The sequence below is a fragment of the Heteronotia binoei genome, chromosome 17 (assembly GCF_032191835.1).
Source record: "Heteronotia binoei isolate CCM8104 ecotype False Entrance Well chromosome 17, APGP_CSIRO_Hbin_v1, whole genome shotgun sequence".
Classification (NCBI taxonomy): Eukaryota; Metazoa; Chordata; class Lepidosauria; order Squamata; family Gekkonidae; genus Heteronotia; species Heteronotia binoei.
The window spans coordinates 267,310-294,626 of NC_083239.1; the positions used below are offsets into that span (position 1 = coordinate 267,310).

Here is a 27,317-nt window from a genome sequence, read left to right on the forward strand (position 1 = left end):
TTCTATTTTTTTCTGCTCCCGTTTTAGAAGAACTCCTTGTGAGCAGAAAAGCAGCACACGGAGGAGAAATGCTGTGCTACACACAATCTTACTTCCTAACGGACTAGGGTCCTACTCGCAGAGTTTAACATGCAAGAGACCAAAAAATGATGGACCTCATCCTTGACTTTCTGCTTGCAGAGAACATCATGCTCAGGTGACCAAAACACCAGGCCCCACCCCGCCCCTCTATCCAAGAGCATGCAACGCTTCACCATAGGGTTGCCAATCCCCAGGTGGGGGCAGGGGATCCCCCGGTTTGGAGACCCTCCCCCGCTTCAGGGTCGTCAGAAAGCGGGGGGAGGGGAGGGAAATGTCTGCTGGGAACTCTGTTATTCCCTAGGGAGACCGATTCCCATAGAAAATCATGGAGAATTGATCCGCGGGTATCTGGGGCTCTGGGGGGGGGGGCTCTGTTTTGGGGTAGAGGCACCAAATTTTCAGTATAGCATCTAGTGCCTCTCCCCAAAATACCTCCCAAGTTTCAAAATGATTGGACCAGGGGGTCCAATTCTATGAGCCCCAAAAGAAGGTGCCCCTATCCTTCATTATTTCCTATGGAGGGAAGGCATTGGAAAGGTGTGCCGTCCCTTTAAATGTGATGGCTAGAACTCCCTTTGGCGTTCAATGATGCTTGTCACAGCCTTGATCTTGGCTCCACCCCAATGTCTCTTGGCTCCACCCCCAAAGTCTCCTGGCTCCACCCCCAAAGTCCCCAGCTATTTCTTGAATGAGACTTGGCAACCCTCCTTCACCAGCAGCTGCCAGCCCCTCCGCCGTCACATCTGCTGAGATTCCTATTTCCTGCTCACCTTATAAACGGCGACGCAGGCGCAAGTGTTCCCCAAGTGGACGCCGATGGCCGCCATGGCTCTGCACCGCCTCACCGCGCGGCCTCCTTTCCCCACAATGCACCACAAACCCCCGTGTCTCCTAGTAACAGCTAATCAGCATCGACTTCTCGAGGACTTCCTGGACCAAGAGAGGCGCGTTGGACCAATCAAAATCGACTGCGGTGTGACGTCACCCAGCTCGGCAACTAAGGCAGGTTCGCCAAGGGGCGGCCTTCAGGGGGGCGTGGCCCCAGCCGGGGCGGGGCTTCGATTGGTTCTTCTGCCCGCAGTGTTCGTCGCCGAGCCTCACGGTGCAAATGTCGCGAGAGCGGCGGCGGCGGTGGTGGTGGGCCGCCCTGCCTCTGGCCGTGCTGAGCCTGGCCGCGGCTTCCCTCCAGGGGCCTCGGGGCGCCGGAGCTCCCTGCGAAGGTGAGGGGCCGCTTGCACCCCTGACGCGTCTGCGGCTGCGCGGGGCTGCCCGCCGCTATAAATAACCAGGCGCCTGCTATTAATAGGCCGTGTCGCTTGCGCCTGCGCAGCTTTCCCGCCGGAGCGCCTCGTCCCCGCAAAAGGCGCTTTGCAACGTGCAGTTTTGCAAGTTCCCCTCGGCTGCAAGGAGGAGAAAACGGATAAGGGCTTTTCTGCATCTTCCGGGTATCCTGTACTCAGCCAGCCGCAGGGATGGTCCCTCGCATAAGGGACTTTAAGGGGAATGCAGCTGGTTTGTGCAGGACAGATGCTGGGGGCCACGATGGCTATAGGGCCTCCATACTCAGAAGCAGAAAACCTGAATACGCTGCAGGGAAGATATCTCGGTCTTGGCTTCTGTGCCTGTAGCCAGTGGGTGCTGGGCTGGATAGGGTTGCCAAGTCCCATTCAAGAAATATCTGGGGACTTTGGGGGTGGAGCCAAGATCAAGGCTGTGACAAGCATCATTGAACTCCAAAGGGAGTTCTGGCCCTCACATTTAAAGGGACGGCACACCTTTTCAATGCCTTCCTTCCATAGGAAATAATGAAGGATAGGGGCACCTTCTTTTGGGGCTCATAGAATTGGACCCCTTGGTCCGATCTTTTTGAAACTTGGGGGTATTTTGGGGAGAGGCACTAGATGCTATATGGAAAAGTTGGTGTCTCTACCTCAAAAAACAGCTTCCCCAGAGCCCCAGATACCCACAAATCAATTCTCCATTTTTTTCCTATGGGAATAAATCTCCATAAGGAATAACAGAGTTCCCAGCAGACATTACCATCCCCTCCCCCCGCTTTCTGATGACCCTGAAGCGGGGGGAGGGCCTCCAAACCGGGGGATCCCCTGCCCCCACCTGGGGATTGGCAACCCTAGGGCTGGATGAACCCCTGGTCTGAGGCAGCAGGCCCCGTAGTTATGTTCTAAAGGGGTTGAGGTCCTGGTAGGTTTGCTAGGAGTGCAAGTTCAGGCAGAAGTCAACTTCTATAGTCTTTTAAAGTCTGGTTCTGGAATTGGGCTCTGCAATAGCAGAATGGGAGGTGGACAACCACAAAACCAAACAGAGACAGGGCCAAACTTGTCCTGGGTAGGTACACTGATGAGGATCACCGTGGGCAAGGGGAAAGTCCCATCTTCATCTGTTTTCTCTGTCCTGAAAATGGATTTGGGAAGGGGCACTGAGGGGACCAAATACAGTAGAGAAGTGGAGAAAACAGGATGCTTGTTTCAGGGGTCTCTTCACCCCCCCACCCCCATTTTTTAGGATGTGGAAAGGCCCATAGCCACAGTGTGGGACCCTACCAATTATTTGTCATGCCCCTTCAATGAGTGCTAGGGGTTGGTGTGAAAACTGTCACAAGTCGTCTTCTCTCCTCCCACCTCTCTCCTAGGCTTTCAATTTGCACTTTGCTTCTTGCTGTGCTCTGAAGTACTTGGCACAATCCTTTCTCACCTTAGCTTGTGCAAGTCATGGATTCCTCTGACCAGGAGCACTGCACCACATTAAGCTAGAAGCTTTGTTATTGTTGTTGCTGCTGCTGCTGATTTTAGCCCAGGTGAAGAGTATTGAAAGTTGGTTGGGATCAGAGGCAGTGGGTGGCAGCAGCACCCTCTATATTCTGGCTTTCACAAGTGGATTTATGACCATTTTTCAGTCTGTGCTGATGGCCATGCAGTTGTTTTGTCCCTTGAAAACATTAGAAGAAGATAATGGATGTATATCCCGCCCTCCACTCCGAAGAGTCTCAGAGCGGCTCACAATCTCCTTTACCTTCCTCCCCCACAACAGACACCCTGTGAGGTGGGTGGGGCTGAGAGGGCTCTCACAGCAGCTGCCCTTTCAAGGACAGAGTCTCAGAGCAGCCTACAATCTCCTTTCCCTTCCTCCCCCACAACAGACACCCTGTGAGGTAGATGAAGATATTGGATTTATATCCCCCCCTCCACTCCGAGGAGTCTCAGAGGGGCTCACAATCTCCTTTACCTTCCTCCCCCACAACAGACACCCTGTGAGGTAGATGAAGATATTGGATTTATATCCCGCCCTCCTCTCCGAAGAGTCTCAGAGCGGCTCACAATCTCCTTTCCCTTCCTCCCCCACAACAGACACCCTGTGAGGTAGATGAAGATATTGGATTTATATCCCGCCCTCCTCTCCGAAGAGTCTCAGAGCAGCTCACAATCTCCTTTCCCTTCCTCCCCCACAACAGACACCCTGTGAGGTAGATGAAGATATTGGATTTATATCCCGCCCTCCTCTCCGAAGAGTCTCAGAGCGGCTCACAATCTCCTTTCCCTTCCTCCCCCACAGCAGACACCCTGTGAGGTAGATGAAGATATTGGATTTATACCCCACCCTCTACTCTGAAGAGTCTCAGAGTGGCTCACAATCTCCTTTATCTTCCTCCCCCACAACAGACACCCTGTGAGGTGGGTGGGGCTGAGAGGGCTCTCACAGCAGCTGCCCTTTCAAGGACAACTCCTGCAATAGCTACGGCGTGAGAGAGGCATACTCCAAACCATGAGAAATGAGATGGCTGACATGGCCAGGGTCCTGAGAGATGAAATCCAAGCGAACGCCACCTTCATGGCACAAGAAATTAGAAGGCAAATCCAAGAGGGGGACTAATATCCTGATTGGAAGGCAACCATTGGCCCCCCAACTTCCTGCACCACCAGTGGTCCCACCGCTCCCAGCGCAACCACCGGCAGCGCCACCACCAGGGCCCTGGGACTATGGCAGGGGAAGGGAGCTAGATGCAATGTTCGACGGTGTCAAGCGAGTGGATCTCAAAGTAACCAGTCCTTGATTTGAAACAAAGTATAGGTTTATTGATAATCCATGTGCTTCTATTGAGCCAGGAATTGGAACTGATACAGAGTAATGGCAGGGTGCATACTTAAAGATGGCACATCAAAGCTTCTATCAACAAAGCTACAATTACTAAACATTCCTGTATTCACGTGTGAAAATTCACACAGTACTCTCTCTTATCTCCCTGCGGTTATACTTCCTGGGACTAGGCTTGGCCTGGGAAAATGTCCCTGGAGGTTTTATCTTCAAAGAGCAAATTCCTGCATTTGTTAGTAAAAGCGAGAGAGGCGCAGGGAGGAGACGCCAGCTAACTATTCTACTTTGATGTGCCTTAGCTTTGTTTCATGGTTAGTAACAGGTACAGTATAGCCGTTATATTCTGATAAACATAGGCAGTTATGATAATATAAAACATTGCTTGACATACTGCCCCCCCTAAGCTCCTGCTCGGGGTTTGTCTGGGTGCAGTAGGTAAAATCTTTTGAGAAGGAGGGGGGCCCTCAGGTCGGACGATTTTACCCATTCATCACAACTAGGGGGAAAATATCGTATTTTTCGCACCATAAGACGCACTTCCCCCCCCCCCAAAAAAAAGTGGGGGGGAAAAGTGTGTGCATCTTATGGAGCGAAGGTACCATAGTACCTTCCTGGGGGGGGCGGGGGGGGGGTGATCCGCTGCCTCCATCCCGGCGCTTCCTGCGCCTCTCTGCCTGGCTCCAGCTCTGACGCTTACAGCAAGCGCCAGGATCGCTCCCTCCGCCCTCCGATCCCAGCGCTTGCTTTAAGCATCAGCGCTGAAGCCATGCAAACAGGCAGGGAGAAAGCACGCTGCCCCCTCCACAGCCGGTGCTTGCGAAGCGCTGGGTTTGCGGAGGGGGCGGGTGCTTCCTCTATTCCTGTCTGCCTGGCTTCAGTTGTTGCTTATAGCAAGGGCGTGGATCCCAGCCCTTGCTATAAGCAACAACTGAAGCCAGAAACAGAGGAATCACCACCCCCATCCGCAAACGCAGCGCTTCCCGAAGCGCTGCGTTTGCGGAGGGGGGGTGCTTCCTGTATTCCTGTCTGCCTGGCTTCAGTTGCTGCTCATAGCAAGGGCTGGGATCCCAGCCCTTGCTATAAGCAGAAGCTGAAGCCAGGAACAGAGGAATCACCCCTCCGCAAATGCAGCACTTCCCGAAGCGCTGCGTTTGCGGAGGGGGGGGGTGCTTCCTCTATTCCTGTCTGCCTGGCTTCAGTTGCTGCTCATAGCAAGGGCTGGGATCCCAGCCCTTACTATAAGCAAAAGCTGAAGCCAGGAACAGAGGAATCACCCCCCCCTCCACAAACGCAGCGCTTCCCGAAGCGCTGGGTTTGTGGAGGGGGCGGCATGCTTTTTCCGTGTCTCCGTGCCTGGCTGGGAGACAAGCGGCGAGATCGCTCCCTCAGCCCCCACCGCAAACCCAGCACTTCGCAGGGAGTGATCTTGCTGCTTGTCTCCCAGCCAGGCACACAGGTGCGGGGGAAGCACGCCAGTGCCTGCGTGCCTGGCTGGGAGACAAGCGGCGAGATCGCTCCCTGCGAAGTGCTGGGTTTGCGGTGGGGGCGGAGGGAGCGATCTCGCCCTTCTCTGCCAGCCAGGCACCTGCGTCTAATGGTCCGGAGCATCCAATGGACCGAAAAATACGGTATTTCCAATGGACTAAGTAATATAACACCCTCCTGGACCTCATGATGACTCTGACCCTTCACTTGAATAGGTTTGGGTTCTGGAGGGCGGGGATGCCAGTTCGAAGCCCCTGGATCTTTCCGAAGAAGTCTACAATGGAAAACAGGGTGAATTTTACTAAATAGTTTAGGTAGTTCTAATTCCACTGTCACTTTATTGATCACCCGTTTTATTTTGAATGGCCCCAAGTATTTGTAGGCTAGTTTTTTGGATATTTGTGGTAATGGCAAGTTCTTGGTGGATAAGAATACTGTCTCTCCTACTTTGAAGTCCCACTCTGGAGAGTACTTTTTGGCCATTTCCAGGTTGTCTTGGATCACTGCCCAACCTTTTCCCAATCTCTCCCACCATTGTTGGCATGAAGTGGGGGGCCTCGAGGCTGCTCCGGGCAGTTAGCCCCCAAATGATTTGGATCCCCACAGCGAAAACACCTCCATGGGGTCGGCAGCTTAGCAGCTCATCCAGCCTGAGCCGCCTTCTCTTCGGGTTTCGCCCCTGACCAAAACTTACGTCCCCCCTTTCCACCTTGATGGTGTTGACATTGCAGGGCCACTCGTTTCATGTTGGTTTCAACCTCGCCAGCTAATTGCACCCACCCCACTAGTGTTGTGGGGCGCTTCTATTCGTGATTGCCCCCTCGGCTTCATTCGATGTAGTGCTGGGAGTGGGCTGGTTAGCCAAACACGAACCCGACATCAGCTGGGGGGACCAAAGCATAGACTATACTGACAGCAAATGCAAACGCCATCACTGGGACAAGGCGTGGGGGGCAGAACCACCCCCTAGGAATGAGAGACTGTGCTTGACAGTAGAGGAGGTCCGGTCCATCCCGAAAGAGTATAAAGACTTAAGGGGGGGTGTTCAGTGAGGAGGAAGCGAACGAGCTCCCTCCTCATCGAAGCACAGATTGTGTAATAGAATTGATTCCAGGGCAAGAGCTACCCAAAGCTAAACTCTACTCGATGGGGTGGGTCGAGAAAGCAGAACTAAGAAAGTTCCTCGACAAAAATCTGAAGAGAAGGTTCATTAGACTGGCAACTGCCCCATGCGCCGCACGGGTACTATTTAGGAAAAAAAAAGATGGGGGGCTCTTGGAAGATTGACTACATCAGGGGTGTGTGGCCTAATATGCAAAGGAGCTCCCGCTAGAATTCCACCCCTGCTTATTCCTAACCGGTAGAGACATTAGGGCAAATGGCCAATTTAGAGAACTTCAAACTAATTAGATTCCCACTTTCATTTTCATCGCCAAGTCAAGCGGAGAAAAGAGTTCTAAAGAAAATAAAATAAAAAGCCCTCATTCCAAATACCTTGAATAGCATATTTAAACCTATGTATACCTTATAAGAGCCCTGTGGGGCAGAGTGGTAAGCTGCAGTACTGCAGTCCAAACTCTGCTCATGACCTGAGTTTGATCCCAGTGGAAGCTGGGTTCAGGTAGCCAGCTCAAGGTTGACTCAGCCTTCCATCCTTCCAAGGTTGGTAAAATGAGTACCCAGCTTGCTGGGGAGAAAGTATAGATGACTGGGTAAGGCAATGGCAAACCACCCCATAAAAAGTCTGCTGTGAAAACGTCATGATGCGACATCCCCCCAGAGTCGGAAACAACTGGTGCTTGCACAGGGGACTACCTTTACCTTTATGTATATCTTAGATGTCTTTCTTAATATTATAACTACCTTAATTTCTGTCCCTAAGTATATTTGTAATTTTTCTAAATGCAAAACAATGTATCCAAGCCAATGCATTCCACAAACTGCAGTGCTGAAGACAGCACCAAGCAGCCAAAAGCCACCACCAGCCCCTATGGGCAACAAACCTTCAGCTGTTCACACGCCCACTTTCCTTTTCTTTCCGCCTCATTCCAAAATAGAGCAACAACTGCTATCATTAAGGAGCTGTGTGCCAACTCCAGAGAACCTCATGGGGATTGCCAGGGAGCTAAAGCTTCAGATGTGTGCCCAGAGGAGGCATAAAGGAAAAGAAGTGATCTGAGGCAGGCAAAGCAGGGTCACCCAATGGAATAATTTGTGTGCGGGGGTGTATGTGTGTGTGAATGTCAAACCCTGGGGGAACAAGCTGAGATCCTCCCCTCCCCTCCCCTCCCCTCCCCTTCCTTCCTTCCTTCCTTCCTTCCTTCCTTCCTTCCTTCCTTCCTTCCTTCCTTCCTTCCTTCCTTCCTTCCTTCCTTCCTTCCTTCCTTCCTTCCTTCCTTCCTTCCTTCCTTCCCTCCCTCCCTCCTTTCCTGCCAAACTGTACTTTACCTTTCCTCTTGATTCAAGGCAGCTGTCTCTCTTAAGGGGAAAAGAGTCATTTATAGCACAAATGAGCATCCTGGCACATATTTTGCAAAAGAAAGGCATCACCCTGAGTCTGTGGGGCAAAGTATGCCTTTTCCACTTTTCTCCTTCTGAATTTTCTCCCTTATCAAAACATTCACGTGCATCTCCCTCTCCCTGTCCCATGAGGCCCCTCCTTGTCTTGGCTTCATCACCTGTGTTTGGTCCTCTCACACTGTTCTGAAGTCACTGGGGATTCTGCTGCCTTCCAGTGGGGTGGGGGCGGCAGGGCAGTGGGCCTGCTCAGAGCCTGGCTCTGAATGCACCTGCTGCTGCTTCGCTGCTCTCCAACCTCGCCCAGCCTTTCCAGGTCCCAGAGGGCTGAATGGGGTTGAGGCAGAAGCAGGAGCACTTGGAGCCTGGCTCTGAGCGTGCCTGATGCCACACTGCCCCCGGCCCCACCCAGCCTCCCTGGGTCACTTGGAGCCAAGGTGCCTCGCCAACCCCGCTCAGGATTCCTGGGTCTTGGGAAGGCTGCGCAGGGCTGGGGCAGCAGTAGGCATGCTTGGAGCCAGCCGAGGCACCCTGCCAACCCTGGAAGCTGAGAGCAGTGGGGAGCAGGGAGGGGATGCCCAGAGGTGCCCTGTAGCTGAGGTCGCCTACTCCCACGCATCTGTACAGCACTGTGTGTTTGCTGGTATTCTTCCCAGTTACTGTTCATAATTGTTCCTCACTATAGTTGTGCCTTCAAGGCTTTTTTTTCCTGGGAAAAGAGGGGCTGGAACTCTGAAGAGGTAAATGAAGAAGAAACACACGGGTGCCCCTTATGAACTTTTGAACATTTTTGGAGAATTTTGTTTCCACAAAGAGGCTCCAGAACTCTGTTCCACCACATTCCCCCAGGGCAAAAAGCCCTGTGTGCCTTTATGCTGGCACGCCTTAATGTCTCACCATCCAGAGCAGGGGTGGCCAAACTTGCCTAACGTAAGAGCTGCACAGAATGAACGCCAGATGTTTGAGAACTGTAGGACATGAACAAATACTACAAACACTTTATTAAAACTCTTCATACTTTCTTTGCACAGAATGATAAAATATGTTTGTATGCACTTTACAACATGACCGTGATAGAAGGAAACTTTTAAAAAACACAATCTGGGAGTAATAGTCTCCATAAAACCAGCATAGGGAAAGGTTAGCGAATTATTTTTTTTGCACAAGAAGGACAAGGAAGCACACATATAAATCATTGGCCACTGTATATATCATTATGCACCTCTCTTTTCCTTGAAACCAAGATTAGTAAATACAGCTCCTATAAGAGCTATGAAATGAAGGGGGAGCCCTGTGCTTCCCTCTTTAATTCCATCCCTCCTTCCAGTGGCTCCCTTGGCTCTGGAGCTCTCTTTCCCCACTCTTAAGTTTTTGGGTGAACTCTGTAGTGGAGGTGAAGAGCTTGCAAGCCTGCCTATTTCCCCCTCCTTCCCTGCTTCACACATGGTGGAAATAATCATCTACCTATGGGTCAGCATTCAGAGGCTAATTGAGGTCCCAACAGGGCCGGATCTAGGGGGGACAGAGGGGGTTGCTTGCCCTGGGCGCCAACGGTGGTGGGGGGCGCCAACTTGGGTATGGAGTCCATTGTATTCTATGGGACCATAAAATAGAATGCCCCAAAGGGGGTATCCTTTTTTAACCCCCCCCCCCCCCAAAGGACATGTAGATCTGGTCCTGGGTCCTAATGCTAAGCAGACTTGCTTGAGAGTAAGCCTGCCCTAAATCCCTCCTTGACCTCCAGAGAGCTGCACAAGATGTGTGAAAGAGCCACATGTGGCTCCCAAGCTGCAGTTTGGTCACCCCTGATCTAGAGTTTTGCAAGGGAGTTATCTTAAGATACGCTACTCTCATAGAGTATGATCTTTTTCACACAGCCTAAATATTCTGCTTTGGCAGCTGGTCAGTTACTGAACAGCAACGGGTTTCTGCTGTCATTTCAGACATACCCTACTTAGTAACTGGCTGCTACTGGAATACTGCTACCTTTTCACACAGTCCCGTGGCTGTCCCGGCAGTGAGGAGTGCCTGAGTTGTTGTTAACAAAGAGCAGCTTCCTCCAGTTTTCAACCCCTCCTTCCGGGTTGAAATCGCTATGAGACACTGTGTGAAATGTCCCATAGTTATTCCGGGAGCACCGTTTTCATTCCCCTTTTGCTGGCGGCTGAGCGATCGGCTTTTTTCTTTTTTGGAACATCAGGCTAAGATCGCTATAGTGCTATAGTGTGATAGTGATTTCTCAAAACAGCACCACCATTGGGATGCCTGGGCTCCATTGAGAAGCCTGAGATTGTGGACATGTTTCTGTTTTCTTCTTCATGGTTGCAATTAAATTTGGAACCATTGCTCTATCTCTTTCACTTCACAGCAATCGCTCTCTGTTTTCAAACTGGAGAACAGACTGCTAATGACCATCACCTGCACCACCTCCATAAGAAGTCTCAATACTGTTGTGATGGAAACTATGGCTATTAGAACAATAGCCTTCCCCACAAACCACTCATCAACTACAACCCACAGAATTATGTGGCTCCCCCCCCCCCCTGACATTTATACCTGTTGCAGCTTGGCACAAGCCCTGAGCCATTTGTGGGAAGGGCGGGATATAAATCCCAAATAAATAAATAAATAAGTCACTTTCCAGCTAATAGCCTGTGGGCATGGATGGGTGCACATCAGGCTGGGTTAGCAACATCTGTCTCACCAATCACCATTGGTCTCTTCTCCCGCCAAAACCTGCTGCCCTATGGGCATCCCCTCTCCAGATGGCAACAGCCCCCCCCCCCAAATGTGCCTCAAGTCACCTACAAACCAATCACATTCCCCTGACTCCCACGTGGGCATGGAAGTGATAGCAACAGGTGACAGACCAATGCCTGGTGCCCTGATCTCCCGCTTGAACTTCGTAGCCAATGGGGCACTTGTTACCGAGTGTCAGCAGCAGCGATCTAAGGCATCTCAATGGAGCCCAAGCATCCCAATGGTGTTGCTGTTTTGAAACATTGCTATAGCGATCTAAGCCCGACGTTCCAAAAGAAAAAAAAGCCAGAGATCGCGCGCCAGTGGGCAAAAAAGGGCGCGGAAATGGCCGACACTCATGGAAGTGAGATAAAAGCGGAATAGTGTGAAATGGCTCACTTCAATCACAGAACCCTACCGGGAAATAAAACCTGTGTCTCCCATCGCTGTCCTGGACTACTCCAGGGTGACACAATACCGATTCCCTTCCGGTTTCCTCTGGTAAGTGTGAAAAGGGCCTCTGTGTCTGTGGTGCAGGTAGTGTAGACACCCGGTTATCACATAGCATTTGAATGAAATCCTGTTTCTGAGCCTAGAAATCATTTAATTCTTCATTAGCTCCAAAATATAGATCATATGAAGATTTTGTTGTTCAGTCACACAGTTGAGTCCGACTCTTTTTGACCCCATGGACCAAGATATTACCTCTTTTATTAGAAGATAATAGCAGACCGATCACTCTTTTAGCAGCAACATTTTTATGCATAGAATTGCCAATCCCCAGTTGGTGGTGGGAGATCCCCCAGTTTGGAGGCCTTCCTCCCACTTCAGGACCATCAGAGGGGAAATATCTGCAAGGCACTCCCATTATTTCCTATGGAGACCAATTCGTTTAGAGTATAATGGAGAATTGATTTGTGGGTATCTGGGACTCTAGAGGGTCTGTTTTTTTGAGGTAGAGGCATCAAATTTGCAGCATAGCATCCAGTGCCTCTCCTCAAAACATCTTCCAAGTTTCAAAAAGATTGGACCAAGAGGTCCAATTCTATGGGCCCCAAAAGAAAGTGCCCGTATCCTTCATTATTTCCAATTGAGGCAAGGCATTTAAAAGGTGACAGCCAGAACTCTGGCTCCACCCCCAAAATCTCCTGGCTCCACCCCCAAAGTGCCCAGATTTTCTTGAATTGGACCTGGCAACCATATTTATGCATGTGTGAAAGATTTTCACAGGCATTCAAATGGGGTCTAGGTTTTTTTCTATATTTTACTAATCTGCTCAAAACTAATAAGTGGTATGAGGCAGAGGTGGCTTTATTTTGTGGCTCTGTTTGCTCCTTAGCTGCTTCCCAACATAAACCATTAGCGGATGAGAACTCTGTTCCATGACTCCCCTCATTTCTCCCTTAACACAGTCAGAGTAAACATATTCCTTCTGTTTCTTCTGACAGCAACTTCCACCTTCATTTGTGAGCAAAGGAGTCACAGGAGGCTTTGTTTCCACCACAGAACTAGGGAGCAAATGGAAACATTGAAAGATAAACATTCTCTATCTCCTTCATTGCAAATTTTCAATTTGGGCTGGATCTTGTATGTTCATTGGTATGAGCTACAAGCACCCATCTGGAGATGCAGAAGTCTACCAGTTCTTCAATAGACCAGTTTCCAGACAAAATGGACATACATGGCAAAGATGGCAAGCCAGTTCTTGAAAAGATGAAAATGTATCATTCCTTTTTTTAAAAAAAAAGCATTTTAAAAAACCTCACCCTTGCATGTGATGCTACCATTTTGGATATTACTGTTTTATGCATTATGTGTACTTGTTTTAATGCTTTAATTTTCCCCCTATTACAGTGTGTCAAGATTTTTTGGGCAGATTTTACAGTTATCTAAAAGAAAAGAATTCTGATTTCTCTGTAACGTCTATAGAGAACGAACTAGTCAAAAGTTGTATGGATGCAAAAGGAAAAGAAAACCGCTTGGTATGATTTCCTTTCTTTCCTAAAAATATTTGAAATAAAATGCCTCCAACTGAGATGAGAGAGGCAGAAGTGGGGATAGGATGGCCATTTCTTGCTCTCACCACGACCACCAAAGTAGTCAGTCAGTCACAGTTTATTGTGTGTAGCCATTGGCCTTTACAATACACGCACACACAGAGTCACTATCTAAAATTCTAAAATTACAACTCTTATCACATTTCTACACATATCATTCAACAGCTTTCTTGATGGTAACATTGGCTCTAATTTTTATCACAGCAAAAGCATGCAGAGCCATCCTGTAAGAATTAAAAGCAAATCTTTTATTAAAAGCAATCTTTTAATAAAAGCAATCTTTTATTAAAAGAATTAAAAGCAAATCTGAAAGCAAAAGGGCTAGTTTGTCAGAATCAGAGGTAAGCTATGTGTTAGGTAAAATTGGATGAAGGGATTTATTCCTGGGTTCTACCTACAGTGGGTAAACTAAGATATAGTGGACAAGATCCTCCACTGAGCCTCCCCACCGACACACTGATCACATCAAATCTGATTTGTCAGTTATGGTATCCTCTTATATACTGATTCCCACAGGTTCAAATTATTCCTCAAAGATTAAAGTGAATCATCGGGGATAGTATATCTGGAGATAATGTTAGTTAAGAAAACAGGGCAGGCTTTGTCATTGTTTTGCACTAGAGTTGCTGAAAGAACCTGTATTTATTCTTCCATGAATGTAAAATGGGTGCATGCCCCTACTGAAGGAAGGCCAAGCTTGGCCCACATCAGAGCCACTGGGGTCCCTTTTGGTAATGCTAATATGTGTCTCATAAATGGATTTTTAATTGTTTCTAGTCTGGTATTTGTTCTTGCCAGCCCTATACTTCAATACCATATAGTAAATGGGAGATGACTTTACTAAAAAAAAAGTTTCAAAAACGGATCAATAAGAAAACAACCTCTGGTGTAATAAAATCTCATCATTGCTATGATTGTTTTGAGATTTGAGGTTTTAATTACAGCTATATGCCATTCCAGTTCAAGGATATGCTGTAAGCTGTACCCATGTATTTATAGGTTTTGCATTGCTTGATTGGTGTAGCTTGTATTCTCCAGTAGTGCTGACAGCAGGACTTTTCTTTCTTTCTTTCTTTCTTTCTTTCTTTCTTTCTTTCTTTCTTTCTTTCTTTCTTTCTTTCTTTCTTTCTTTCTTTCTTTCTTTCTTTCTTTCTTTCTTTCTTTCTTTCTTTCTTTCTTTCTTTCCATAGTGCTATTACATCGGAGCCACTAGTGATGCTGCCACAAAGATAATCAGTGAAGTGAGCCACCCAATGAGCGCTCATATACCTGTGCCTAAAATATGTGAGAAGCTGAAGAAAATAGACCTTCAGATCTGTGAGCTCAAATTTGGTATGCAGGACAGAAGAACCATCAAGCATGCCTGGCAATCTAGTCAGAGTTCATTATTGTAAAGCAGGAACTCCACCACTTGTTTGTGGACAGTGATCACAGCACAACTAGGCATGTGCGCATGGTTATGCTGATCATGAGGGCCACTATTTGCTTCAATTGTGTTCTTCTTGTGGATCATTTGCCACAAGCATCAGCTGCAGTTTTCCATATAGGCCTCTCTAAAATCTCATGTTCTGAACTTTTGCAGAGCTCCCCCTCACTATATTTTAGGGCCAAACTGAATGTGACAGCATTCTCATGGCCACCATCAGGGTGCTACCACCACCGTTTTAAAGAATTTTAAAATACTGTGGGGTCCCAGTCCTCATTGGGGCAACAGCACAGTGCTCCCTCTCCAGATGCCATTTCAGGAGCAAAAACAGCTGCTGGGAGGACAGGCCATGTATGGCTGTTTTAACTCTTGAAAAAGCAGGGGTGGGGTAGTGCCACCCTGTGGACCTGATAAGGATCAGGCCCTCACAGCTCTTGAAACTTTTTTAATATGGCAGCACTGTCTTCATGGTGGCTATGAGAACACCATCATATTTAATTTAGCTCTTAGCTATTTGTAACTCAAGTGTGTATTTAAAACGGACTTCTGCATTCCACCATTCATTAAACAGAGTGGTAGCCACTTGGTTCTGGCTTCTGCCATATGATTCACTTGGACAATGAGTTTCGCATTCTTGAAATTGCTGACTCTTTAGTGTAGGTTAGAAATGATAGAGAATGCCTTTGGGTTAAGCAGGTGTTTAAAACAAACCAAATAATCTGAATGGAGGTAACTTTCCTTTATCAAGTTTCTGTATTTTGGTAATGTTCACAGGTGTTAGTGTTTTTAAACATTCCAAAGAGGAATCACGTTGCACCTTTAAGACCAACAAAGTTTTATTCAGAATGTAAGCTTTTGTGTGCTCTAAGCACCCTTCATCAGACGAGGAATCGGGTACAGTGAGCAGAGCTACATATAGCTGGTAGGCAGTGATTTAGAATGCAAAATGGTACAAATTTAAGATCCAATGACAGAATAGTAAAATTAACAAATTGAGCAAACCTTTGATCTGGGTAACATGAGCGTGAGAAACCAGTAAAACGGTAACATGTCAAAATGTGAGAATGTCTGTTAATCATTCTATTGTTATAAGCCTGGGCCAAAATGAGGGCATTTCTTTCTCATCCAAAGTTTTTCCCATCCAACTAATTTATCTTTTAACATGTAACATACATATAGTTTGCCATTAGAAGAAACATACATTAAAATATAGTAGAAGAGGAGTAGATATGTAATGAGATAAACAGCCAATATTCCTATCTGAGTATGTCAGTACCGCTAAAAGAGAAATACTTTGGATAGTGATGTTCTTGTCCACCTAATTTACTTTCTAGCATGTAAACATCATTCTATTTTGCCATTAGAAAAAAAATACAATAAAATATAGTGAACATGGGTTAAGTATATGCAATGAGATAAACAGTCAATATCCCTATTTTAAGTATGTCAATACAAAAATTATTCTGATACACTATTCTAAAAGAGAAATACATTGGAGTACTGCGGATGTATAACTCTACTCAGTGAGAGTGGGTTTAGCATCTGAAATGAGATAAAAACCCAATATCCCTGTTCAGTCCTGGGGAGGTGTTTGTTCCAAGCTTCATAATAATTTGTAATTCAGCAATTTCTCTCTCCATTCTGTTCTTGAAGTTCCTTTGCAGTAAAACAGCTACTTTGCTACTTCACCTGTCCATTATATGTAAACTAGGCTTATGGAGCCTCAATTTGCCTCAGATCTGTATGGATGATGTTTAATCCTTCAAACACTACTTGGTTTAGTTATTCAAAAACTGTTAGCATTTAGGCTTCCAGTTTTGGATTCATGGAGGATTGATGTGCTTCTCAGTGAGAAGCAGACCAGACCATCTGTTCTGGACAGATAAGGTGTTTTAATGCCTGCTTTCCACATCTTCTAAAGATAGGGGTCCCAACCCTCCCGCCCTGGCGGGGGACCCCAGGATTTCCATCCTCTTCTCCCGCTTCCCCAAAAAATGGAAGCGGGGGAGAAGGGGGAAACGGCAACCCTACCCCAAGCCATTCCTCAGGAAACGGTGCGGGAGGGAGCCCGTCTTGCTCCTCCCGAGGAGACCCTACCGCCAGGCACAGGCTGTGCCTCGAGCGCAGCACGGCCTGGGCACCTGCTGGCTGGCTCCTCCCCCCCTCCGCGCCCTGCTGCGCTCCAAGGCCCTGCCGGCCACAAAGGGCAACCCCCCTTTCCTTCCCCCCAGGCCAGCCGGAGGGGCGCTCAGGAGCCCGCTGGCCTCTCGATCAAGAAGGCCCCAAAAGGCGAGGGAAGGGGATGGGAGGGAGGGAGCCTTCGCGGTGGGGGTGGGGGAGGCCAACGTGCAGGAGCTCCGGACCGGAGAAGGGCAGCACACAAACACACACGGCCCAGCAGGAGCGCCCCTGCCCAGCGCGCCGCCAAAGAGGCAGTCCCTCTCTCTCCTCCCGAGGAGTCCCTGCCAGTTTGGTGAAGGGTCTCTGTTGTGGGGGAGGAAGGGAAAGGCGATTGTGAGCTGCTTTGAGACTCTTCGGAGTGGAGCGCAGCCAGCCACGGGAGAGGGCGACTCCCGCTTCTCCTCAAGACCAGCCGGAGGGGGGCGCTCTGGAGGGCGAACCCAAATGGCAAAGAGGGCAAGGGATGGGAGGGAGGGAGCTGTCAGGGGTGGGGGGAAGGCGAAGGCGCCAGAGCTCGGGAGAAGCGCAGCAGCCCCCGTCCTAGTGCGCTCCCAACCCCTTCCCTGGGCAGCCCCCCCTCTCCTCCTGAGGAGACCCTACCACCAGGCAGAGCCTCTTCCTTGCTGGCAGCACGGCTGGCTGGCTGGATCCTGATGCCCCATCCCCAAGACTCCACCCCGAAGGTCTCCGACGGCCCGCCCTTGAATGTTGCCAAGCCCAGCCAGGCAGGTGATTGGCCCCGCTGCCCTTCGCCCGCTCCCTTCCCTCCCTCCCCTGGAAACTAAACAATCTTTTCTGCCTCTTGAAAGACTCTTCTACATATTAATAACGCCTGGATTTTCTTAGTGACCTTCCTTGGGGAGTCCAAAAGAAGGTTTTGTCCGTGGGTGCAAAGTTACCATGATAACACCAAATTCATAAAAAGAAAAACCATATTTAAAATGTAAGGTGATGAATATGGAAAGGGGGGGGAGGGAAGTGAGCAAAATGTTGCTAACTACAAGGCAAATCATAGAGAATTGATCCACGGGTATCTGGGGCTCAAGGGGGGGCTGTTTTTTGAGGTAGAGGCACCAAATTTTCAGTATAGCATCTAGTGCCTCTCCCCAAAATAACCCCCAAGTTTCAAAAAGATTGGACCAGGGGGTCCAATTATATGAGCCCCAAAAGAAGGTGCCCCTATCTTTCATTATTTCCTATGGAAGGGAGGAATTGAAAAAGTGTGCTGTCCCTTTAAATGCGAGGGCCAAAACTCCCTTTGGAGTTCAATTATGTTTGTCACAGCCTTGATCTTGGCTCCACCCCTAATGTCTCCTGGCTCCACCCCCAAAGTCTCCTGGCTCCACCCCCAAAGTCCCCAGATATTTCTTAAATTGGACTTGGCAACCCTATCTAAAGAAGGTGACCAAAACATGCTTATAAAATTCTGAGATTTACTTTGGCTGACGAGGAATCCCACCAGGGTTTCTTTTTGGCTTTGAAAAGTCTCCGGAGAAGAATCGCATTCCAATGTCTACAGAGGATATCTGGAGTCGTTAAATCGACTTATTCATCATGAGCCAAAGCTTCTTTGGAACTAATTAATTTCTAATGGAATTTGTCTGGTGCTTTTTGAAGGATCACGCCTTAAAAAGGTAAAGATCTTTATCTATTGCTCCGGGACTAAACTAAGATTTTTTTGGAAGAAAAATAAAGGTCTGGATACTAATATAAGACACTAAAACAAAGAAGAAGGAGGTGGGGGAAAATTGGAACTGAGAAAATTAAAGTAACAGCTAAAAAAGGGGAAAACTGGAATTGTTGTACATACCTGTGGTCAGATACCCCCCTCCGATACTAGAAGAGAACTGCAGAACAACAAGACGTCACAGGAAGTGACATCATAGAAATATCACGAGACTTCTATATCACAGAGAACGAGACTTCGTGGCAAGAAAGGAAAGTGGTGGCCATTAAAAGAAGGGGAAAAAATAAGCCTCCTAAGCCTCTCTAGGATTTTAATCATAGAGAAACATCGGTGGCCATTATAAGAAGGTAATTTTTTGTAATTTTTTTTTTTAAAAAGAATGAGACAGTTAAAAAGAGTGGAGCCAACAAATATCAACATTTGAAGCTTAAATATACTGGTCTGTGTGATTTAAAGTTATCTGGGAGCATTTTATAAGAAAAAGAAAAGACTGTATAGTTTCAAAAGTTTTGGTGACATCAACTTTAGTGCCTATATTTACAATGGGAAGGCAGTAATGTCAGCCTAAAAGCCAGGGAAACAGATACAGACAAGAGCCAAGACACTAGAAGAAGTTAAAAAATCTGAGAAAAAAGAACAAATGGATGCCATGGAAGCAAGACTCGTGAAGGTGATTAAAGAATTTGTAAGTGAAAGAAAGAAGGAATAAAAAAGGAATAAAAAAAGATATAGAAGCACTCACTAAAGAAGTTAAAGCAATATAAAAAAGAATTCAAGATGCTGAAGATAAAGTGACAGACCATGATGTAAAAATTAACATAGTGGATTTCACTATTAAAAAATGCAGGAAAAAGCAGTAGTGCAAGATTGCAAATTAATGGAGAACCAGATACGTTTGAGATGGGTGCCTGAAAAAGATGGAATGAATTTAAGAACATACATAATAAGGATTATTGCTGAATTTGTTGGTGATGACCCTGATGAGACTATTTCTATGACTATATTTACAGGGTCAATTCAGAGTATGCAAGGAAAAATAAACTACCAAGGGATGTGGTAGTAACATGTGTAACAAGAGACCTGGCGGGTAGAATTTTAAGTAAACAATATGATGATAATTTGGTGGTGGAGGGTAGTGAAGTCAGAATCATGAAAGAATTACCAAGAAAAGTTCTAAGTGACAGAAAACTATATAAAAAATTGACAGATCAGCTAAGAAAGAGTGAATTGAGATATAGATGGATTCTTCCAGAAGGTGTGGGTTTTGAATACAAAGGGAAGAGATGTACCATCACAAGTGTGCAAGATATAGAGAAATTCCTGATGGAAAATAAAGAATTTGGGGGTACAGATTAAAACCAGAAAATCATGATGGATTACAAATTACTATTTTGGAATGTAAATGGACTTAACTCACCACAAAAAAGAAGGGCAACTTTTCATTGGATTAGGAAACAAAAGTGTAACATTATTTGTTTGCAAGAAGTACATATTAAACAATTGGATTACAAATTTTTATGGAATAAGCAATTAGGTTTGAAATATTTTTCACTGGCCAAGAAGCAAAAAAAGAGGTGTGGTTTTTTATGTGAAGCAGGACTTAGAACCAAAATTGATCTTTAAAGACGATTATGGTAGGTTTATTGCAGTGGAAGTGATGTTAAACCACAAAAGAACTTTGTTATTGGGATTGTATGCTCCTAATGAAGACTATTTCTTTAAGGACATTATGCAACAACTTGACCAAGTGACATATGAGCAAATTATGATAATGGGAGACTTTAATGGAACGGTTAAGAATATTTTGGACAGATCTGGGGGGAAAAATAAAGAAGGGAAATTGCCAAAATCTTTTTTTTTAATTAGTTTAAACAAGAAAACTGTGGATATTTAGAGAGAAATGAACCCTTCAGTGAGAGACTATACATTCTTTTCAGCAAGACACAATTTCTCAAGAATTGATATGTTATGGATTACAAAGAATTTGGGGTTGATGACAAAAAAAAATAGAGATTCTTCCTAAAATAAGTGCAGATCACAACCCAATAATGTGGTTTGCGAAGGACACTAAAAAGACTTTGAGATGGCGGATAATTAAGATTTACTGCAGAAAAAAGAGGTAGTAGAGGTTCTGAAGAAAGAGACCAAAGCTTTCTTCCAAGTAAATGAAAATAATGATGTCCAATACCAAATGGTGTGGGATGCATATAAAGCAGTAATGAGAGGCATTTTAATCACACTGAATAATAAGGACAAAAAAGCTAAAGAAAAACAAATGATGGATTTACAAAAAGAAATTGGAAAGAGAGAGAGGGAACTTTAAAAAAGGCCAGGAAAAAAGAAAATCTCAAAGGAAATTACAATTCTACAAGAACAACTAAGGCATTTACTAAATAAAGAAGTGGAATGGAATTTAAAAAGGCGTCAACAAAAATCTTTTGAGAGTGCCAACAAACCGGGAAAATACTTGGCCTGACAAATGAAACGAAAAAAGGAAAATAAAACTATCAATAAAATAATTTCGGGAGATAAAGAAATTGTGGATCAGGAAGGAATTAAAAGAGAATTTTATAAATATTATGCGAAATCATTTAAAAGAATCATTTTTACAGAAAATAAATGTAAAACCTTTAACAGAAAATATGAAGAAAGTGTTAAATGACCCGATTGAAAAAGAGGAAATAGAGGCGGCAATTAATTCAATGAAATTGGGGAAAGCTCCTGGTCCAGATGGATTTACAGCAAAGTATTATAAAGTTTTGAAGGAGACTCTACTTCCAAAACTTCTGAAATTGATGAACATTATAAGAGTAGAGGGGAAGCTACCTATTATTTGGAAAGAAGCAGTAATCTCATTAATTCTGAAAGAGGACAGAGATGCCACAAATGTAAAAAATTATAGACCAATTTCATTACTTAATAGTGATTATAAACTGCATGCTAGTATACTATCAGAACGCCTGAAGCAGTATTTGAATAACTTTATTAAAGAAGAGCAAGCAGGGTTAGAGACAATATCAGAACGGTAATTGATATAATTGAATACTATGATAAACATCCAGAAAAAGAAGTGGCTTTGTTCTTTGCAGATGTAGAGAAAGCTTTTGATAATGTACATTGGGAATTTATGTTTGCAGTAATGGAGAAATTGAGATTGGGTGAAGACTTTGAGTGAATGGTAAAAGCGATATATACTGACCAACAAGCAAGACTTTGTATTAATGCAGATTTGACAGAGAAAATGTTAATTAGTAAAGGAACAAAACAAGGATGCCCTCTATCCCCATTGATATTTATAATGACTTTAGAGATATTGCTTATGCAAGTCCAAGAGGATAAGGAGATAGAGGGTCTGAAACTGAAAGGTTGTTCTTACAAGTACAGAGTCTTTGCAGATGATGTTATGTTTATAAATGAAAACCCGACTCAAGTTACACCGTTGCTGCTTCAGAAAATTAAAGAATATGGTGAACTGGCAGGCTTTTATGTAAACAAAGAAAAAATTCTGTGTAAAAATATGATAAAGAGTCAACAGACAGAATTACAAAATTTAACAAATTGTGAAGTGGTTTCTAAAGTAAAATATCTAGGAGTAGAAATCACAACAAAAATATTGATTTATACAAGAATAATTATGAAGAGCTCTAGCGGAAAATTGATGGAGATTTATTAAAATGGAATAGGCTGGACCTGTCTATACTGGGTAGAATATTGGCAATTAAGATGAATGTATTACCAAGGATCATGTTCTTGTTCCAGACAATTCCAATAGTGAAAGAAGATAAGCAGTTTAATAAATGGCAGAGAAAACGTTCAGAATTTATATGGGCTGGCAAGAAACCAAGAATTAAAATGAAGATCTTGACGGATGCAAAAGAAAGGGGAGGCTTTCAAGTGCCGAACTTAAAATTATATCATGATACAGTTTGTTTGGTGTGGGTAAAGGAATGGATAATGTTATTAAATAAAAAATTATTAACATTAGAAGGCCATGGAAATACTTTTGGATGGCATGCATACTTATGCTATGGGATAAGTAAGATGGATGGTTTTTTCTCACATCATTATATAAGAAGTAATTTGTTAAAGACATGGTTGAAATATAAGAAATATGGCGATGAGAGGAAACCGCTTTGGATTGTGCCGACCGAAGTAATAAAGTTATATTCTGATACCGAGGAAGGAAAATGGATAACATACAAACAATTGCTAAAAAATACAAGGCAGCAAGGTGAAATTAAAATTAGTGGAAGAACTGGATTATAAGTATAATTGGTTTCAATTGCAACAAATTAAAAGTCTGCTTGAACAGGATATTAGGAATGAAGGAATAAGACAAGATCAAATTGAACTGGAAAGAATGCTGTTTGGCGATAATGAAAAAATAATTTCAAAGATATATAAATTATTATTGAAATGGTCTACAGAGGATGAAGTGATTAAATCTCAAATGATAAAGTGGACAATTAACATAAATAAAGATATTCAGATGGAACAATGGGAATATTTATGGAAGAACTCTGTGAAAATATCGACATATAATAATATTAAAGAAAACTGTTTTAAAATGTTATACAGATGGTATATGACTCCTAAGAAACTTTCGAAAATAAATAACCAGATGTCTGATCGATGCTGGAAATGTAAAAGGCATGAAGGATCTTTCTATCACATGTGGTGGACTTGTGAAAGGGCTATACAATTTTGGCAAATGATTCAGCAAGAAATTTCAAAGACTTTGGGCTACAATATAAAGAAAGCACCTGAAATCTTTTTGTTGGGATTACAAATGGAAAGTTTTCCGAAACAAGACAGAACATTGCTTTGGTACATGCTTTCGGCTGCACAGACATATACGCAGTTGTGAAAGCAAAATAACTTACCAGAAAAACGAGACTGGATTATGAAAGTTATGCATTGGCGCAAGATGGACAAACTTACTAGAACTTTAAAAGAACTTGATATAGATAAGTAGGGACGGTGGCTCAGTGGTAGAGCATCTGCTTGGGAAGCAGAAGGTCCCAGGTTCAATCCCTGTCATCTCCAAAAAAGGGTCCAGGCAAATAGGTGTGAAAAACCTCAGCTTGAGACCCTGGAGAGCCTTGAATGGGGCTGTAGCTCAGTGGTAGAGCATCTGCTTGGGAAACAGAAGGTCCCAGGTTCAATCCCTGGCATCTCCAAAAAAGGGTCCAGGCAAGCAGGTGTGAAAAACCTCAGCTTGAGACCCTGGAGAGCCGCTGCCAGTCTGAGAAGACAATACTGACTTTGATGGACCAAAGGTCTGATTCAGTATAAGGCAGCTTCATATGTTCATAACAGGGAATGGGAGAAATTTCAAAAGTATGTTGAAAAACAGTGGAAGGTGAAAGGACATTTGGCGATTTTTAATAATGGTTAACTTTTCTCTTTCTTTTTTTAGTGTAAAATGTCAACTACAGATAAAGTAAAATTATGGGAATATATGGTGTTTCTTGCATATTAGGACTGGGATTAATAGATGACAATTAAGATAGATAACAAAAATTAAGTATAGTAATATTATAAGACTATTAATTGATAGAAAATAATAGTGATAAGTAATTCTGTTCTTATTTGTATTTTATTATATTATAGTTATAAGTTTTTAGTAGGTTATTATTACCTTTTATTCTTTTTGTATTTTAAGTTGAATGCACCGGGGAAGTCATAAAAAGGGGGGAGCGAGATGGGAGAAGTGATGCAATATGTTGGATGTTTATTTTTGGAGGATCATTGATTAATGTTGCTGAATAATAAAAATTGCTTTACGCAACAAAAACTGTTAGCATTTTACAGGAAATCCCAGATGGCCTTTCAAAAGCAGGATTTTCTTTGAGCCTTCAGCTGTTCAGGAATTGAGTTCTGTAATGTGCTGCCTCACAGATTTAGCTGGTCCACAGAATGAAACCTTTTTTTTGGAGGGGGGAGTTCTTTTTATAAAACAAAGTTACCCAAACTCACTACCCTCAAGGCGAATACATTGCTAAAAAATTTTTGGACTATTATCACTGTTTGCTCAACTCAGTGTCAAGGATTAAGAATTAACTCCCTTACCTTGATAACCCAGGGAAGCCTGATCTCATCAGATCTTGGAAGCTAAGCAGGGTTGACTCTGGCAAGTATTTGGATGGGAAACCTCCTAGAAATACCAGAAGTTGGGAGGGCAGGGGAGCAGGCTTTATTCAGCCACCTCTCTAAATATCCTCCATATCTCCAGTAGGGGTCAATCACCAGAGATCACTATGACTTCCAGGTGCACACACACACATCCATACATTCACATTTTAAAAAGGGATTAAGGATTAAGCTTTCAGTACATTCACATTTCGAATACTGTGTATTGTTCTGGTCATTGCCATAAAATGAAGAGGTACAAAATAAAGTCGCTGAAGTGATCAAGGAGTTGGCACAGCTACTCAGTGTGGAAAGGCAGAAACGTGTGTCAAAATGGGACCTGTCTATAAAATGATGCATAGGATAGAGAAAGCAGAAATGGAATTTTTCCTCCTTTCCCGTAGTATTGGAACACAAGACAAACCAATTTGATGGACAATGGATTCAGGACAGGAAAGAGAAATATTTTTTTATATAACAATGTAGAAATCTTTGCCAAAGTATGTAGCAATGGCCACTAGCTTAGGTTTTAAAAAGAAGTATGTAGTTCAATCTTTTACAAATCTATCTAAAGCTATTAGGTTATAGCAGATAAACATCCTTGTAGACTAGATGCTGGGAACAAACAATGAAGGATGACAGTCACCAACATGCCAGTTTGTACAGGTCGGCTACTAGAGGAAACGGTGTCATGCTCACTAGTAGGCCAGATGGGAAAGCAATCTTTTTAGATGAGTCCTAGGAGGTTAATTTTGGGGTGGAAAACAAAAATAAAGAATAAAATCAATAGAGCATATTTCTCAGGCTCTTTGTTTTTACAGAAAGAAACCTTGACTTGACATCAGTGGACCTCTCAAAGATGAGAGTGGCAGAGCTGAAGAAGATCCTGGATAGCTGGGGAGAAGTGTGCCGAGCATGCATAGAAAAAACAGACTTGGTGAACTTGATTAAAGAGCTGGCCCCAAAACACACAGCTCCGACTTCTAGAACTGACCTCTGATGGCATCTGAATCAAAGCACTTGCCTACTTCGTGCATTTAATTAATATATTTATTGTGGCGCGGCAGGGAGTTCAGAACGCAGTGGGGTGGTCTAGTGTCATCTGGATGGTCCAGGAAAACAGATCATGGCAAATGCAGATTGAACTGCTAGTAAGATTCTACAAATGATATGAAACAAAACTGTAAATTGAATTGTCTCCTTGGTGTAAAGGAACATTTGGTGTCTGTCTGGTTTCATGGATTATTTTCTAAATAAAACGATTTATTTAAAAAATCTGCCCAAGTAGCTCTTAAAAGTCTTATTTCTGATTTAAAGGACAGGAACGAAGAAATACTTATATACTTTTCACTTTAAGTAAATCCTGGTCTCCTTTCATCCCCTGTAAAAATCTAATCATTTTACATGAAATCCAAGAGGCTTTTTCTCTGGAGAAATCTTTTTGGTTATAAGTTCATCAACAAGGATCCTCTAGGGTTCTAGCACCTGACATATTTGTCCTAGGGCTAGGCTACTGATATTGTAAAACAGGCCATTGTTTATACCCCTTGGAAGAATCTCAAGATAAATGTTTCAGAGGAATCTTTGATGAATTTCACTCTGTGAATCCCTGTGGGGTATCTTTATCCAGCAAAACACATCATTGTTCATTTTTTTAGTGTCATTCTAGGCCAGGACCATTTGCTAGAAAGAACGTAGTTTTGTCTATTGTTTATACCCCTTTATGACCCTGCAGTATAAAGTTACTTTTTAATAGCCTTTCCTCCATTAAGTTAATATGCTATAATAGCAAACTGCAGTATCTCAAACCTATGAGGTATATTATGTAGTACTATTCATTTTTATAGCAAGCAAAAATATTATTTACACTTCCTCATAACAAACTGGTATAATTTAATAGCCAAGATAGCCTCTTTAGTGGAGGTCAATTATCTGTTCCCACAGATAGGTATGCAACTTGGCATTAGACATATTTCCACTTTTCCTCATGGTAAACTAACTTCAACAGCCCTTTAGGGTTACTTTCACACATCACAAAAATGTATCCTAAAAGTGGACAAATTGCATTTCCGCTTCCATAAGACAATGTCACAAATTGTTATGCTTGAATGTCCATCTTCTGAGGAAAATCAGAAACTGCCGTTATGGGTCATTTCGCACTATGACTGTATTCCGCAATGTCTTTGGGGTTCAATTCTCATCCATTAATCTTGCACGTATCCCTGATTATCTCTTCCTTATACTACATTGTCCCAGTTCTGACTGCTCACCTGTCCTGGGTTCTCCATTGACATCGTGAGCTCCTAACCCAAGTTCGACCTGAGGGTGCTCACCTTCTTGTCAAGTGTCACATGGTGGTGCTGTGGCCCAGCCTGTTTTGTTTGTCCATTTTGCAGGCACTGATTGGCTATAAGGTTTGCCTGCCTGTACCCTTTTCTTGCCATGGTGAGAAAAGCTCCGTCCTGGTTTGTCCTTCTTTCCACCTTACACATTTGCTGATCTCCCAGAGGCTAAGCAACCCTTGAGTCATGATTCACCTCCTGCGTTTATTATTGGGTTGGGGAAATGTCTCCAAACTGCCATGTGCATGTCATATTTCACCCTCCACTGTGGTCCATGTGGCCCATGGTTGGTGGGAGACTGTCATCATGGCAGGCTGGGATTACTAGGAATGGGTCACCCACTTCTAAATTGATGTCCCTTCAGCAAGGTCTCCATTAGTCCCTGGAAGATCCCTGGGGCCACACTGAACTGGAAGCGCTTCACCAGGAAAGTGCCACATTTAGTTACAATAGTCTGGGCTTCCACTGTGGACTCCTCTACCAGACGTTGCTGGTGGGCCTGGGCAAGGTCAAGTTTGGCAAAAATTTCCTTCCCGGCAAGTGAAACAAGAAGGTGACTC

At 44.4% G+C, this 27,317-nt stretch overlaps 2 protein-coding genes across 2 annotated transcripts in view; one reads left to right on the forward strand and one right to left on the reverse strand.

Annotated features, from left to right (window-relative positions):
- Positions 1 to 1,332, reverse strand: part of HSPA14 (heat shock protein family A (Hsp70) member 14) — a 30,809-nt gene extending 29,477 nt beyond the window's left edge. The window contains exon 1 of the mRNA XM_060258277.1: positions 852 to 1,332. Coding sequence (XP_060114260.1) covers positions 852 to 908 — 57 coding nt within the window. The 5' untranslated portion in view covers positions 909 to 1,332. The remainder of the gene's footprint in view (positions 1 to 851) is intronic.
- CDNF (cerebral dopamine neurotrophic factor) lies at positions 1,111 to 25,694 on the forward strand. Its single transcript, XM_060258279.1, has 4 exons — positions 1,111 to 1,301; positions 12,787 to 12,914; positions 14,180 to 14,321; positions 25,237 to 25,694. Exons 1-4 carry the CDS (start codon positions 1,190 to 1,192, stop codon positions 25,413 to 25,415), a joined length of 561 nt encoding a protein of 186 aa, XP_060114262.1. The 5' UTR covers positions 1,111 to 1,189; the 3' UTR covers positions 25,416 to 25,694.
- The last annotated feature ends 1,623 nt before the right edge of the window (positions 25,695 to 27,317 follow it).

Excerpts from the sequence above, each read along its gene's own strand:
- CDNF (XM_060258279.1), top strand. The coding sequence starts at position 1,190 with ATGTCGCGAGAGCGGCGGCGGCGGTGGTGGTGGGCCGCCCTGCCTCTG. Across the intron at positions 12,915-14,179 it reads AAGGAAAAGAAAACCGCTTG|TGCTATTACATCGGAGCCAC; the intron begins GTATGATTTCCT and ends TTCTTTCCATAG. Across the intron at positions 14,322-25,236 it reads GATCTGTGAGCTCAAATTTG|AAAGAAACCTTGACTTGACA; the intron begins GTATGCAGGACA and ends TTGTTTTTACAG.